The 16744-nt window shown below is 37.3% G+C and overlaps 1 protein-coding gene across 6 annotated transcripts in view; it reads right to left on the reverse strand.

Annotated features, from left to right (window-relative positions):
• Positions 1-16744, reverse strand: part of evi5b (ecotropic viral integration site 5b) — a 39306-nt gene that overhangs the window by 3591 nt on the left and 18971 nt on the right. For 5 of the 6 annotated variants that reach the window (XM_043242768.1, XM_043242769.1, XM_043242770.1 and 2 more), the window contains 16 exons: positions 15659-15883; positions 15323-15397; positions 14930-15055; positions 14650-14793; positions 14347-14436; positions 13688-13785; positions 13553-13613; positions 12985-13038; positions 11933-11965; positions 11383-11532; positions 10581-10712; positions 9882-10022; positions 9568-9726; positions 8845-8991; positions 8380-8475; positions 1919-2014 (listed from right to left, as the gene is read on the reverse strand). In XM_043242768.1, coding sequence (XP_043098703.1) covers positions 1919-2014; positions 8380-8475; positions 8845-8991; positions 9568-9726; positions 9882-10022; positions 10581-10712; positions 11383-11532; positions 11933-11965; positions 12985-13038; positions 13553-13613; positions 13688-13785; positions 14347-14436; positions 14650-14793; positions 14930-15055; positions 15323-15397; positions 15659-15883 — 1827 coding nt within the window. The remainder of the gene's footprint in view (positions 1-1918; positions 2015-8379; positions 8476-8844; positions 8992-9567; positions 9727-9881; positions 10023-10580; positions 10713-11382; positions 11533-11932; positions 11966-12984; positions 13039-13552; positions 13614-13687; positions 13786-14346; positions 14437-14649; positions 14794-14929; positions 15056-15322; positions 15398-15658; positions 15884-16744) is intronic. The other variant, XM_043242771.1, reaches the window with a different exon arrangement.

Genomic DNA, 16744 nt, shown 5'->3' on the forward strand with positions numbered 1-16744 from the left:
CCTGTATAAATCAATTAAACGCTTTCTGTTTTCTCTTTCACATTATGTATAGCTAAAAAACTAAAGCAGGTGACATCTGGTTATATATGGTGTATTAATCATTACATTAGGGATTTTTTTTAAAACTGGTTGTTCCATAAATGCATCAAAAGAAAAGTTGATGTTGAGGTCATGCCCACAGTTTCAACATTTCCAAACACAATGCTTACAACAGCTAATGATGTCAATTTCTAAATAAGCATTACGCCATCCGTATCAAACTGTATTTATAAGTATATGTATTTTTATTGTAATTAGATTGTAATTGTAGTTTTTTCATTGATGCTTTGATAAAATGGTTAACTTCATATTCAAGTTCCGATATCTTCAAATTCAACGACTTCAAGCGAGAGCAAGGTTACACTGACGCTTGGCCTTACACTACGCCAAGGATCTCCAGCCAGCCATTTTTTGTAGTCATTTTTTTGTGAGCCAAATATCTTGAAACTTGCATTTTCCAGGCATCACATTTCAGCAGTTTCAGCCTATTTTTGGTCATGTTTCACAGTAGTTTTGTGCAGGCATGACACCATGACAACACAAAGTACCTAACACGGGAAACACTTGGAGTATGCTTGGAGCAACCTGTATCCATGTATGTTTATGGGCCTAGAATTTACATTTTCAGATTCACAAACTTCTAGATTTCAAGGACCTGTGGGAACCCTGTAGCTATCAGACATGTAGCACGTCGCAAAGTGTGTCACTATGAAAAAAAATAGCAAAAACTGCCCAGAAATCACACTTCCAAAAGTGGGCAGCAAGCAAAACAACACATTGGCCACAAAAACTACACCACCTACAGACAATCAAAAGATGTCACGAGAAACATGCAACTAAATGAGTTCCTTGCAAATTAAACCACTCTGACCTGAAACAACAAAAAGCGCTTTTTTTCCTTTGTCTATTCATAAACCTTTCTGAATTACAGAATATTTGAATATTTATTACAAAATTCTAGATTTCACTGCTTATTATTCGAAAGTGATTTTAGTGTACCATCTCCGATGACCGTGTAGAATCAAGGTAGCGCTATGTAAACTAGGGATACTTCTCGCTGAAAATGATGTACATTTCTTGTTGTATATGTCCAATACTGGTCTAATTATTAACCGTCTGGTGTCTTGATTAAGGACCCAATCATTTGATGAGGGCAATCTTCTACCAGGGGTCCAGACACTTCATTAAACCAAACAAGAAAGATTTTGGGGTGGTTATAAGAGCACCTGTGAGCGGATAGGTGTAGCGCTAAGAGAGTGACGGGGTGTGTGCGAACAGAAGTGCAGGAAGAGGCCATGCACAGGGCGTAGTTAACACTTAAAAAAAAACCTGTGAAAAACTAACAAATCTGTTCAAAACGCTCATAAAGCTTGTGAAAAACACAACAAATAGTAAAGATCAAAAACATACGTCAGGCAGGAAAAGAAACAAGTCATGGGAGGGTGAAACATCACAGTCAGAGTAGACTGACACTAACACTCATAACATCCATTCAGGGTGTGCACAAAACTACATGTGTAGCTACTGCTTTTAAAAGATCCGTCAAGTCTATACTTAATTGAAAAATTGATTCATTAAGTGTTTTTTTGCTATGTGTATTTATATAAATCCACATTAGTTAACATGAACAATGAAAAAGTAACTAATGCATTATAGCAACCCAAAGTTGAATAAATACTGTAACAAGTGCAGTAGTCACGGTTTTGTAATGTTAATGCATTAAACGAACATTAACTAAAGAACCTTATTGTAAAGTGTTAGTTTATTCATGCATGAAGACATCTGCGGCCATGCTGATGCCCTTGTTATTTTACAATGCACACAGTAAAAATCTTTTAAAACAATATTCAAAAATGTCTAGAAAAATATGGACATTAACCTCATGTTTGAGATCTCCTATCTGGTCCTTGAGGTCTCGGATGTACTGGCTGGAGTCTGTGTTGTTGAGCTGACCTTGGACTTTTCCTTCCTCTTTCTAAATGAAAGACAACAAAATACACATTTTTATAAATTAACATGCAATCCACCTAGAGATCATTTACAGAATTAGTTTATGTAAAGTCATTTAACTAATCTGCATGACTTAGTCTGGGGATACGAGGCAACGTTTGAGCAATGTCGCTGGGCAACTTTGGGGAAATCAGGTAAGACACAGGGTCCAGAAATTTGTTACCCAATCTTTATGAGAAAGTGCCCAAGAAACATTTTGGCAACATTTTAGAATAAGTAAATCTTGTTGACTTTCCCTCTAAAAATTCTTAAATTTGCTCCTTTTTAACACTTAGGTAGGATTAGGGATGTAGAATAAGATCATGCAGAATAAGGCATTAATTAGCACTGATACGTGGCTAATATTCTAGCAATATGCATGCTAATAAGCAACTAATAGGTGTAAATGTCAAATAAAGTGTTACCAACATTTCTTGAAAAATGCTCAAAAAAAAAAAAAAAAAAACAAAAAAAAAACAGCATTACTCATTGTCGTGCTCTTTTCTACACCTTATTAATTACTAATAAAGTAACCCATATGAACGGTGTGGTACAAAAAAAAGTCTTTGTTTTCACTGGGTTGGTAACTGCTACAATTAAAATGTAGTTTACAGAGCTGGATTCAAGAACCAGATCAGTCCACCTTGTAAAATGAATCGTTGAGGCCAGTTTTGGAAACCGTATCAACTGATTCACTAAAAAGACCTGATTTACAAGAGTTATTGCTTCATATATCTGACTCACTTCTATCACTATAAATGTGGCCCAAAGCTAGGGTTGTTGTCAATCAACGATATGGTTAAACTGGTGTAATAAAGGCACACAAATAATTAGAATATGTAGCTATTATTTAGCTTTTTCATCATCTTGAAACTGCTCCAGTCATTTCTTTTAATCAAAATTTTGCATTCCACAGAAGCAAGTCACACAGGTTTGGTGAAGAAATATACAAAAAAAAAAATCTATTTAATACGCAAATGTGAGTGAAAAACCATGTACACACATGTGTGTGTGTTAACAGATTGGGAGGCTACAAATGCTGTTGTGTTTTTCACTGCTGTTGAATGCCTTGGGGGAGCTGTGGTATTGAACAGCCATGTGTACACACTACATAACATGTTTACCCTCCATATTCACACCTGTTAAAAAGGGAATCAAAACACATGCTACAAACATGGTGCAAAGAGCCGTTTTCCTCCGCACTGGTACAGTTATGGCAAGCCACACAGGACAGAGTGAGGAGTAAAAAAAAAAAAAAAAAAAAGAAGAGGTGCAGAAAGGGGTGTGTGTTATATAGGTACGGAGGTAAGATCAACGCATATACATACACCCTTCTAGCAGGGAAGGGTGTTTTCAATTCCTGTGGTCTGCGTTCGGCTGTGTGCAGGGCTCTGATAGGCCGAGGATGGGGATGGTGAGGAATTTAAAGTGTTCTTCCAAGAATGTGTGTTTTTCTTGAGGTTTCTCCCCCTTCCCCCCCATAGTGTTGTGATAAGGAAAGGCAGTTAGCTGACTTCCTAACACTCAGCTGCATGAAATCAGCAGGTGGCAGGCTGCAGCTAGGGACATCAAATGTCTGAGTAATGGCTTCCTTACTTCACTGAATGGGGTAGTCCATGTCTATATACATTTTACATACACACACACACACACACACACACACACACACACACACACACACACACACACACACACACACACACACACACACACATATATATATATATATATATATACACACACACACATACATGCATACATACATATACACATACATATATATATACACACACACACACATATACATATATATATATATATATATATATATATATATATATATATATATATATATATATATATATATATATATACATATACATATATATATATATATATATATATATATATATATATATATATATATATATATATATATATATATATATATATATATATATATATATATATATATATATATATATATATATATATATATATATATATACACATTATAGTGAGTGGATCATAACCAGGTTGTAAGTACTTTTTCAAAATGCCAAAAGAAACAAGACTAAGACACAAAAAATACAAAATAGGCAAAAAAACTGCAGTTAATCTCAAACAGGCTGTTCATCAGCTGATCAAAAGTTTAAGACCATAGTCGTAAAAAGTTAAAATTTGCACAAAAATATGGCTTTCATGTCATTGTTCTCCAGGCAGTAACACTGTCATGATTTCTTTCTGTCTTTGTGTGTGGCAGGATTGTTGAGCCCCACTGGCAACATGTCATCACTGCTGAGTTTAAATTCAGCAAGTCAGTTATTTTACATTTTTAAAAGATCCTGAGAGTTATGGGACAAAAAAAAAGTAAAGTGGCAGATGTTTTCTACACGGCACAGTGGAGGAGGCTCCATCATGATGTGCTTTTTCCTTCAATGGGATCATGGATACTCAGGTTGCGAGTATCCCTCTCGACTAAGGACCTTTTCTGATCAGTAATGACTGGGTCTTCACAACTGCCTGATAAAGGGCTTTTTCCAAGAGAATAAGGTTGCTCTTTTGGACCATCCTGTGTGTTCCACTGATCTGTTTTGGTTCTACAACTAAGTTTTTGTTCCATCACTCTCAGGATTTTTTAGGAATTGTGAAATAAATATTTTACCGAGTATAACCTCGGCAGTGACAGCGTGTTCTGAGAGCGCTTGCCACACTCAAAGACAGAAAGACTGTGTGTCTTTGCCATCAGGAAACCCTGGAAAGGTTCCTTGAATCTTTGCTGCCTGTTTTCAAATGGAGTGGCAGTTAATACATAAAGCCATAGATCACTGACAAGCTACGCAATATCGTGTTCAGTTTCAAAGGCAATTCATTTGTGATACTGAACATGATATTGCATAGCTTGTCAGTGATCTAAGGCTGTGTGTATTAACTGCCGCTGCATTACATATATAGTCAAGTCCCCTTTTTATTTAGCGCTTTTAACAATGCAGATTGTGTCAAAGAACTTAATATGATCAAATCTGTGTGTGTGTGTGTGTGTACTCTAAATTTTAACCAATAATATTATAGTATTTTGTACGAGCAGACAGTGGTTAGCTTTAGCTTTATATAGTTTACAGCTTTAGTTGAGAGAGACCATTTTTCCATGAGATAAATTTCCTTACTGCACCCGTCTAAAAGATACTGAATCAAAATTTGATGCAAATCCACTTCTGAATCAAAATCAAATCAAATTGCGAGACCTGTGTCAATACCCAGGCCTACTACTCTACAACAATAATTACTAATAACACCACTAAATAAAATAAACAGTATCAGTCTTACCAATACGAAACCAAATATTGTGATTGCCTGACTTGCACATTTTCAACTAAAACAAACACGTGCAAACATGAATCCTAGTGACTGCATTAAATTATTGCAACGGAACAAACTTTGAACCTTACATAATATATTTACATGGAAGAAAAAAAAAAAAAAAAAAAAAAGAAACGACTTTTCAGAAGCTAAAATACATTCAGTTATGTTTTCCTAAAAACAAAGCATATCCAATGTTTGTTCCATTCGAGGATTAGAGTTAACAACTTTTTTTATGTTTTCACGATCAACAGGTAAACAGCATAACCGTTTCACGTAAAAAGCAGAACAGGACTGAGCCACAATGACTTGATCGAATGGTGATGAACTTGAAGTATTAGAGTTGAACTGTTGGCTTGATTCTGCAGAAGATTCAACTTCGTTAAATTGAGCAATTCTTATCTGATGGAACAAACTCTATTGTGACACCGCTCCTTTTCAACATTTCATGAATGTTAAATGTAAACCTGAAAATATTCTATTGTACTATTTTTGTGTACCTTCGAGTTCAAAATGAGAACAGTCAACCTCTGAAGTGGATAAGAAAAGTTGACCTAAAACAAGAATGCGTTTTTGTTTTAGGTTTTCCATCAACTTTGATGAAAGGTTTCAATTCATTTGAATTTTTGACTAATGTAGACAGTAACTGTGCATTTACTGAAACGACTACAACGCACACATCCTGATGAATGCTTAAAATGGTAAAATGTAATGGTAAAATATTTGTTGTTCTATTCGTGGTTGGCATAGCAACAAACACTGTCATTTCAGTGTTTCAGATGCTTGTGATTTGAGATGATTAAAATGTCACTGTTCCCCCTCCGCAGCAACGCATTAGCATTGTACTGAGATTTCCCTTACTGTTCTTTCTTTGTTCACTTTTATGCATGCATCTCACAAACACAAGCCGAGCTAAATCTCTCTGTTACGATAGATCCTATGAACGCAGAGCAGTAAAGCGTAAAGCAAAATGTGAGCTTTGATTATAGCTCAGTGTGTTTCTCTGCCTGATAGGAAGTGGTTTCTCATCTGGTAATGAAGATAGCTAAGCTGCGGTCCCATGGGCCGTGCAAGCAGCCGTTTCAACCCTGAGCTCAGCTAGGTGTTAAAACTAAAAAAAAAAACCCACTTCACTCCACTCTAAGAGATCATAACGCTGAGGAGCAGCAGTGCTGATGCTCTGCATTTTTGTTTTGAAGGCTTCATTCACGTCTCACATGTCACTCAGCATAACTATTAAGAGAGTCGGGACTAAGAAAATGTGTGGGTGTTCTGAAAGGTGTCTGCATCTGTATGCTGGGGAGTCGGGTTAGTGTGTTGGTGTTTGGTGTCAGACAGACCTGTAGGTTCACTTTATAGTGGATCTTTCCAGTGAAAATAAAAACCACACGCAACACCATGTGACTCAGAGTCAGTCCAGAGAAAAAAAAAGCAGTGGTGACATCACGGTGTTATATTTTCCAGCAATGGGACGAGTCAAGTTGAGAGTGGGCGAAAGGTGAGCGAATAAACGAGTCGTTTGATGCTAAATCAGTAACAATGATGAAGAGAGACGCAAATTCAAAAATAGGCCTGTCAATCTATTGCATTTTTATAGCATTTTTTTGGTCTGTTTAACTGATCAATGCAGCAATTTGTGCAAAACGTAGGCTAATTTATTACATATACATATAGAAAATGTAAAATAATTTCACAAACAGCACAAATAAACAAACTGTATGAGAATTAAAATATTGCATTCATTAACCAAAATTATTTTTACATAAAAATTATCCCCAAAATTAGCTTTCATTTGATGACGTTCAAGGTTGATAGACATACAAAGGGTGGTTGCTTTGTCTTATTGTCTCTCATTGTCACTGTCTTTTGCCAACAGCCTAAAAGTGAATTCAAATATGGTGAGCCAGATCTGTTGCCCACAGCCCTCAGGGTAAAAACCATGTAGGTAGCCAAAACCACAGAACCACAGCTAAGAGCTGCATATGCCTGAGAGGAGCATACTTGTCTAATCTGATATATAGCAAACTAGTGCAATTTCAGCACACACACACACACACACAAACAAACACAGAGATTCATCTAGCAACACAAGACTATCGAGTTAAATCTAAGACCTAAAAGAAGAGACAGACTCAAGCACAAATGTGCTGAAGAGAAAAGCTCGTGGCAGAAATGAACACACTCTCATAAAGGTGAGAATTTGTTTCGAATACAAAAAAAGCCCATCTGTCTCAGGAAGGAAAGTCAAACACCCAACACTAATATAAAACAGCACTGAGATAATCTTTAAAATAATTTGGCTTCCTGCATGGGGAATGCTACCTCTTCAGACGGCTGCGTTTTCTCAGAAGAGATCAAACACGTCTCATTTTCATCCAGTAAATCTTACTAATTTAATCTTTCCCTCAAATCAAAACACACCGGTTTCAATCACAGGCTCCATTTACTGTAATGCCCAAGATGCATAAATTACAGCATTTTCCAACTGATTTATATGTACACTCTTTTCACGTAACTGTAGGATTCAGATGTATTTATTTTTTTTAACCTTTTTTTTCCTTTACATTTTATTTTTTATTAGGAGCACTGGGTACCTATGCAAGTTTTTTTAATGCTTCTAATATAAATTATGTACTATTTATAAAAAGTTGCTGGGTTCAGTCCAAATGAACTGTTGCCAACCACCAAATTATTCTAATTTTTTAAAAAACTACCAAAAAGAATGAGGCCTTTCTTACATAAAAACCCTTATTTCTTAATATTCTTATCTTATATTTCACACAAGAACCAAACTATGCTGACAAAGTAAAAATGCAATGACAGCAGATAGATGTAATCACATTTTAAATGGGAAATCTAATGGGTATCCTAGAAGCTACGATACCAACAAACTATTAGCACCCGTGATACGGAGAGACTACTATCCTGGACTGTGTAATGTGTTGGGTGGTGAAAGGACTAAATTGTGATGAAGTGGAATCTTATTTGTACCTGAATCTCAAGCTCAGAGATCTGCTGCTGAAGCTCAGCCATGGCAGCAATATTGTCAGCTTCTCGCAACCTCACTGCCATTACCTCTTCTTTATTCTGTTGCAAAAAAAAAAAAAAAAAAGTGAAATGAATCATCTGCGAACATACATATATATTTTTGTTATGCTTATCTGAGAGCAGACACACTCAGCACCTACTGCTGCTCTCAAACCGAAGCTCTGAAAACAGGAACTGCTAAACCCTATTTAAAGTTAAGTCATGAATGAGGAAATGTAACCAAATCATACAAAGATGTGGTAATTAGAGGCATATTTTGCTTTTTGTATCTTTTTTTGACCGCTTACTAATTGAATGAAAGGTAAACTAGTGCAAGCAATATGTACTTTACCCAACCTGATTGGATAAAGTGTGATTTTTTTTTTAAGTATGTATTTGTAACAAGCTGTTAGGTTCACCGTCACTGACCTTGCACTCTATTTCAGCCTGTTTCCGTTTAGTCTCCTGCAGCTCTGTATGCAGCGTCTTGTTCTGGTTGGTCAAAACCTGCAGTCGCTCTTGTAGATTTCGTGCCTCTAGTTCTGCACGCCGCAGTTGATTATTATGTATCTGATTCTGTAAGAGGGGAAACAATAAATAAATACATGCATACAAATCTCTACATGTAACTTGGGAGTTTAAAAAAAAAAAAAAAAATCTCTCAAGATAACCAAACGCAAATCTGAAGTGATAAAGCAGTGTGCGAGGTGAATCATGTCAGAGTATAACGCTGTCTCCCTCTATTGGCTAAAAATGTGAAAATGCCCTGCAGTTCAAAAATATTAAAACAAGCTAGGGGCGACCCGGAAAAGTTGAAGATTTGATGTTTTGACATCAGTTAAATCAGTGCTAACAAGTAATATCAACATGATATGTGGCCAACCAATAATAACTATCATTAATCAAAACATCAAACATTATTTATACTCTGTTAGGTGTCCGGTACAAATTTTCTGTGTGTGTCAACATCGGTATTTATGACTGTCAAATGTGGCTACTTGACTCTTGTTAATGTATTTTGCCCCGAGTATCGAAAGCATTTGACGATTCTGATTTGACAATGTAAACCCTTAGTCTGGGACACCTCCAAATCAAGCTCAGAAACTGGCCTTCTCTTTACAACAAAGTTGAGCAATCGTATGTGAACGAGACCTGGGTCTCCAGTTCCAGCATCCTCTGTCTGATTTCTCTGAGCTCAGCCTGTGCCTCTGCCTCTCTGAGCCTCACGCTCATCAGCTCATCCTGAAGCTCGCTCGCTGCATTCTTCCGCGGACTGTCTTTCCACCGGCCTGCCGTGCGCGCCAGATGCCTCTGCACACAACACCAAAGTACCTTACTTAACCATTTGTGAGTCAAAAGGAGGTATGAAAGGGACAGTACATAGTAAAACTGCAACTTACACACACACTCTATTACACGCATTCTCAAACTCTGGGTAAAATAGCCATCTCTGTATGTGTATTTACCTGCCAGTGCTCCTCCAAGTCCCTGACCTGCTGTCTAAGCTCTTTAAGGCCTGTTAAAGCCTCTGCCTCCCTCAGCTTTACACCAATTAGCTCCTCCTGAAGACGCACCACGTTGTTTTCATCTGGCAGGGATGAATTTCTCTGAAACAGGGAGAAAAAAAAAGTTAAGCACAAGGAGTGCTTGTGTAACTACATTCATATATAATTGCTACATGTGTGAATTATTTTTCATCAATGCTGAAAACCGTAACACTTTATTTTATGGTAACACCTATTAGTTGTTTATTAGCATGCATGTCACTAGAATATTAGACATTTAGTAGTACTAATTAAGCACATATAAATGCCTTATTCTACATCCCTAATCCAACCCAATAACTAATTTTTTTTTGTAACAATGTAAGGGACTTTACTGTGACTTTCTTTCAATTAAATATAGCCTTTAATGCAGCACAGCAACCACATAATTGTTTCTGCCAATCTAAAAAAAGTGTTTTTAATAATACTGCATGTGATTTGATGGTTTACAATCATTAAATGCATCCAAGGATGTAAAATAATATATTCTCAAAAACTTGCAAAATGCATTAAAAAAACTGGTTTTGTAGCCAGTTGCATCATTATTTGACAGTTCCACTATGGTGCAAATATCACAACAGACTACGGGTGTGTTTGTGTGCTTGAGAGAAGTTCTTCCACCTTCTCCATGTCCAGAATCTTGTCCTGCATCTCCTTCAGTGCGCACTGAGACTCTGCCTCTTTAAGACGGGCCTGCACCAGTTCCCTCTCCAACTGCAGGATGAACTCCTCGGAGCAGCGTGGGTTCCCCTTCTATATTGAAAAACAAAAATTGTGTGAGCAAAAATTGTGTCCACCATTCATTGTGTTAGCACTGAATACTCATTAACATCTAAACCGCTCACGCCGTTTGATTTTCCCAATGCACATTTCATCCCTGCTTCAAAAAAAAAAAAAAAAAAAATGCTAGTTTTACCAACAGCCACATTAAAACATAATGAAATCGCAACACAACATTATGTAAAACAACACTTTCCCCACAGCAACTGACATTATCCGCTTTTCTCCGTGTTAAGCATGTGCGCATTAATAATTGATGAGCCATATTGTGCCCTTTAGCTGATAGTGTAGATTTGATTAAACACAAGGTGACTACGAGAGACTCGTTGCTTAAGTTACACTCATATTTGACAGCTCTTACATGTTCATAAGCCCCTTTTGGCACTGTTGTGCATGCAAATGACCTCTGCTCTGCTATTCTGATCTGCAGTCATGCATGTAAAGAGCATCATTACAAGAACTGCTGTTCGAGATCTGGTCGCTGAGATTTTGTTGCTAGGCAACGCCAAATGAATCGAGTTCGGCTGCCACTGCAAAACTGTTGACATGGAGCAAAACATTTCTCAGTGTTTTCGTACGGTTTCTGTGTTCAAAGAGCAGGCCTCTCATCCAGGAGGCGGCACTGTCTCTGAGCTGCCCTTACCGCAAACGGCTGGTGTTGCTGGAGCTGTCGGATGGTGTTTTGCGCTTGCTCCAGCAGTGCGCTGGTCTCCTCATTGTGTTGTTTGACCGTGGCCAGCTCCCGTTTGACCAGGTAGTTCTCCTCTGCCTCTTGGGCTCGTGTCACCTGACCCTGACGTGACCAATTATGGATGAGGGGTGAGCGGAGAATCGGAATGGGTGGAAACGGACGTATGGATGGAGAAAAATAATGCTGGATCTCAAGCTCTGTCATGCTGTTAGCAGTTTTAGGCTCTTAATTTAGCACTTAATTTTATTCCGCTATCAAAGGGGGGGATTATTGTAGTATTCCACCAATAGTCAGGACCGCAGCCCAAAGATACTAAGCACAGTGATGCCTTTTCCCTGAAGTCAGAAATCGCAAAATTTGCCTTATTTCGCTCTTGATTGTGAGTAGGTGTGAGATATATTTAAGCAAATAAAGGAAATGAAGCAAAGCTAAAGACAGAACTCCTGAGTTCTTAAAGGGGAAAGACAGAGATAAATGGTGGAGAGGAGAGTGAAAATTGTACCTGTATCAATCTATCTGCCAAAGAAGCACTTTCCTAAAAACAGAGAGAATCCACAAAGGAAACAGCAAAGAGAAGAGAGAGACCAAAGGATATTACAACACAGAACAAAAACAATAAGACCCATTTGACAGAAAACAGTGTTCTTTTTCGTACCCCTACATTAAAGACATTTGCGACGACACCGTTGTAGATCAACATTTACTAAATTAGCATGAACGCAGTTCTGAAACTGTCATAGTGAGGTGGGGTAGAAAAGGAACATGGTTTGAGCGTGGTGTTCGTGCTGTGGTTATGAAATGAAGCAAGATTGTGACACCACAACAGGGTGAAAGTGTAAAAGGAGGCCAAGCAGAGGACAGTCTGAGCATCAGTAGGGTGAGAATACAAAGGAAACTGGTGTCATTTTAAAGTTTGTGGATCTACTATATTTGCGCACGGCCCTGGGTTACAAATGTGGAACTTCTGAAGGTGTTCGAGTTAGTACTTCATTTGAGCACAAAGGTTCCATGCGGGGGGAAGATGGAAGGCGAGTAGATGTGGGGGGTTTTTTGTTGCCTTTTTATAAACTGATCTGCACCATGGGCTCTCTTTTACATGCACGACACAAACATGCCTTTACAAGCAGAGAATACTCCAACATGCATCAATGCAGTTTTGGGTTTTCACCCATGCTCAAAAAAAAAAGAAAAAAAAAGGTATAGCTCAAAATACAGCCTGTCAGACAATCATTCTTGTCTGAAATTAGTGCATCTAGACAAGCATTACCCATGTGCACACCCAAAAGAGGTTGTTGTTTTTTTTTTTTGTTATCGCTGTACTTACCAGCCTTATAAAACACAAGTTTTCCAATGACATGCACACAAGCCAGTTATGATACACCCAATGGGGCGTGTTCAAGCATTTGTTATTGGTTACATCAAAGAATTACCAAAGAATAACTGACAACAAGGAGAGACGAACCAATTCAAGAGAAGCAAACATGGGGTGACATAATGGTGTAGAGATGTGTTTAAATGATGAATGATTTGCTTGGCATCTTATTTATCACTCACTTTCTCCAGAGTGTCTATTCTCTGCTTCAGGAGTCTGTTCTCTGTGCGCAGTCTCTGTAACGGTGTCAACATCAACAAAGTTAGACTTAAATACATCAATGCAATATTACACAGTACTAGATGCTATAAACTGTATTTGCCAACATTGTTTAGTTTGGGCTTTGATTAATTCAGCTAATAGCTTTTATTGAAATAATTACTCATTTTAAAATGCTTTGAAAAAAATAATAGCTAATTGAGAAAATGAGTCGATACGCAAACGTCTACAGTGGTGAATAGAAAAGTCCGGCAAATAGAATTTCTCTGTTCCCATTTGCTTCAATAGTTAAAAAAAAAAAAAAAAAAGTACACTATCATTTCCTCAACTTCCCCAAAATGTTATATTAATTATTATTATTATACATTAATAAATAAATAGAATATAAGGTGTGAGTGTGTATAATATTTTTTGGTGGGTGAAGTTGAGGAAATATAAACACATATACATCTACACACACACATACATACATACATGTAACTAGAAACATTATATAGCAAAATGCTATTAGGAATGGGATGGCCGTCTCACCTTGATCTCTACTTGCTCCTCCATCTCCTTGGTTTTGATTGTAGTGTACTCCTTTTCCAATCTACAAATACAGGCATAAAGATGCATTCTTCTGCATCCAAAATCATTCTGAAAATTCACACAATGTACACTCACTTTTTCATTTTCTTGGCATTATACTTGACTTGATAAGCAGCCTGGATGACTTTGTCTGGTCCACTATCCAGCTGGTGAGGGATGACCTTCTGAAAGTGCTGCAGATTGAAAACATAACTATATTGTTACTACTACTACTACTACTATTATTATTATTATTATTATTATTATTATACTCAAGTATTTATTTCTATGATGCCAAAGCTCAAGTTTCAGCAGCCACTAATCCAGTCTTCAGTGTCTCATTTAAGAAACATTTCTTACCATTATCTTTTAAAAGTTGAAAATGTTTTTTACTGCTTAATATTTTTGTCAAAACCATGACACACTGTCATTCAAATATTTGTCAAAAGTAAAAAGCTTTTTTAATTAAGAAATGAAAAAAAGTAAAAAAAAATAGACATCAGTGAATACACTTATTCAGCAAATATGCTGTGTATTAAATGTTTCTAATCATCAAAGAAAGAAATATCACCAGTTCCATCTTATAATGAAAGCTCAAAATTTTGCTTTGCCATAACAGAAGTACATTACATTTAGATATGTATTACAATAGAAAATAGTCGTTTAATTTGTAATAATATTATTACTGTTCTTGCTTTTTAAATAAAATTAAATGCGAGTTTTCCTTGGGAATACAATGTTCATAAACACCCCACCTGCAACATTCCCTCCATGTCCAACTGCATGAGCTCAGCCTGATTCATCTGCAGGATGGCCATCCCCACACGAAACACTATCTCTAAACCCTGTAAGGACACCTGCTGGTGAAAACTCAAGATCCAGAAATACACGCAGTAGCACTGTGAAACCACCAGAGGGCGATAAGAGACCACTGAAACACACAAGTGTGTTGTGTTTCTCAAATTAGCTTGGCATGCAAAACACATGACTACATAAAAATAAGAGGCGGAGCAGAGAGTGTGTGGAGAGAGAGAGAGAGAGAGAGAATGAAAACCTACCTCACACATGAATATATCAAAGATCCTGGTGGCGACAGGAAGAGGAAAAGACGTAAGAAATATGGTGAGGAACCAAGATGAAGCATACATGGAGGTATGAAAACTCTGGGCCTGGAAGTGCACATGGAGCTCTGGGAGCTGCTCCTACAAAGAGAAACAAAGAGATGGTAAAATCACCAGGTAAAAGCAAGTTATGATTTAATTTAGAGTGAATTGGATAGAAAGCATTAAGCCAAGCTTTGTGGGTTTATGAGGAATAAATCAGCAGACACTCACTGACCTGAATCATACATTCAAACTGGTACATGCAAAGACCAAGTTCGGCCATACTAGGTTTAAAGAGCTCTCTCAGCCTGTAATCCTGCATTAGTTTCACAAACACACAGAAGGCCTCTTCTTCTGGCATCTGAAAGGCAACAAAATCACATTCAATCACAGAAGGTAAATGATAATAATAGTGTGTGTATATTTATATAAACATAACATACTCCGTACACACTCATATTTTGTACACAAAGTTTTATTTTGGATGCAATTAAATTGCGATTAATCGTTGCCCAGCACTACTAATAACACGTTACATAAAAAGAGTGTTTTATAGCTACAATATTTTTTGATTCCGTTAATACCCGCATTAATAGCTTTTAATTTGGCTTTTAGATTCTGTTCATACCTGCATCAGAAGAAGGCCGACAATGAAAGCACTTCCCTGACAGTAGCCCACCTCTCTATCAACCAGAGAATAAGCCTGTAAACACAAACATATAAAATGATTGCCAAGTTAGGAGCAGAACAGATCTGTTATTCCCCCATTATTACTCATCTTAATAAAAAACAACAACAACAAAAACTCCAGTGACCTTTAGGTGTTTTCCCTGTGTACACTCTTTTAAACGACATTACCCGACATCGTTTTTTGTCTAGTGTACAGGTTAAAGAACAGGAGGTTTAAACTACAACTACTTTGTTCTAGTTCAAAGAAATTATATTAAATGTATTGTTGACTTGCCTTCATAACATTAAAGAGCACCTCCTGACCCAGACTGTCCTTCTCCTTAAAGAACTCGTGCTCGGGGTAGGTACGGGCAATGTCTCTGCGGATAAGTTTTTCACAAGGCGAGGTCATCTTTAGCAGCTCAGAATACTGCTCCTTTATGGCTAGATTCTGGGCGTTGCACAACAGCTGCCACACTATTGCTCGGAAGTGATGAGGAATGCCTTTCCTAACCAGGTCCTAAGAGGAAAAAAAAAAACACTTAAAATGTAAATATTAACACCCGAAAGTCAGGACACAGCAGTCTTACCTAAAAGGAAGTACGCATACCGCCAAATCTCCATTAGTTTATTAGAAGGATTACGCAATCAGACTACCCAAGGTTCCAAGATTGTTAACGTTCAGATGTTCTCCCCGGGGTTTAGTATTCACCTCAGACAGGATAAGAACATTTTATGCTGCTAAATATAACCCTGTCAGAGATTTCTACAGCAAAGCTTGATGTTTTTGTAACCAAATTACGTTTGACCCGATTAAATCGTTTCCTGTGCTCATCTGCGCAGTACAAGATTGGTATTAGATGATTTATTTCTACAGCTGGTCATTGAGACGAGAGTCCACATACACACACTGCCAGCGCTGAGATTCTTCAAAAGCACTCTAGGGGTGTACTAGAGATGAGTCTTTGTTAGAATACTTGGCTGTACAAAAGACTTCTGTTGATCCTGAGATCCTCCTCTTTGGCTTACATTAACACAAACTGCATTTCATTTGTCTCACTGAGCTCAGTATGTTTGTTCTGTGGGAAAGTGACAACTGTGAAATTTGCTTTAGTGGTTTAAACCGTTTTCACTTTTCCATTGCTTCCTTGGAAATGTTATCGTGTGAGCGGGATATGCGAAACACCGCAGAAGTACTATTTTAGGAGGAAATGGCTATATTTCAGAAGTCCTAAGCTTCCGTGTAGTTAGCTTTAGCTTTAGCTGTAGGTGCTATATACCCATAGGCAAACAATTCTTGAATATTATATGAAGATTATAACCATTTCCCGTCGCGAAACATGGATTTTGTTAAACTCTTCAATTGCATAAAATAATCATT

Source organism: Puntigrus tetrazona, chromosome 6 (genome assembly GCF_018831695.1).
Source record: "Puntigrus tetrazona isolate hp1 chromosome 6, ASM1883169v1, whole genome shotgun sequence".
NCBI classification, from domain to species: Eukaryota; Metazoa; Chordata; class Actinopteri; order Cypriniformes; family Cyprinidae; genus Puntigrus; species Puntigrus tetrazona.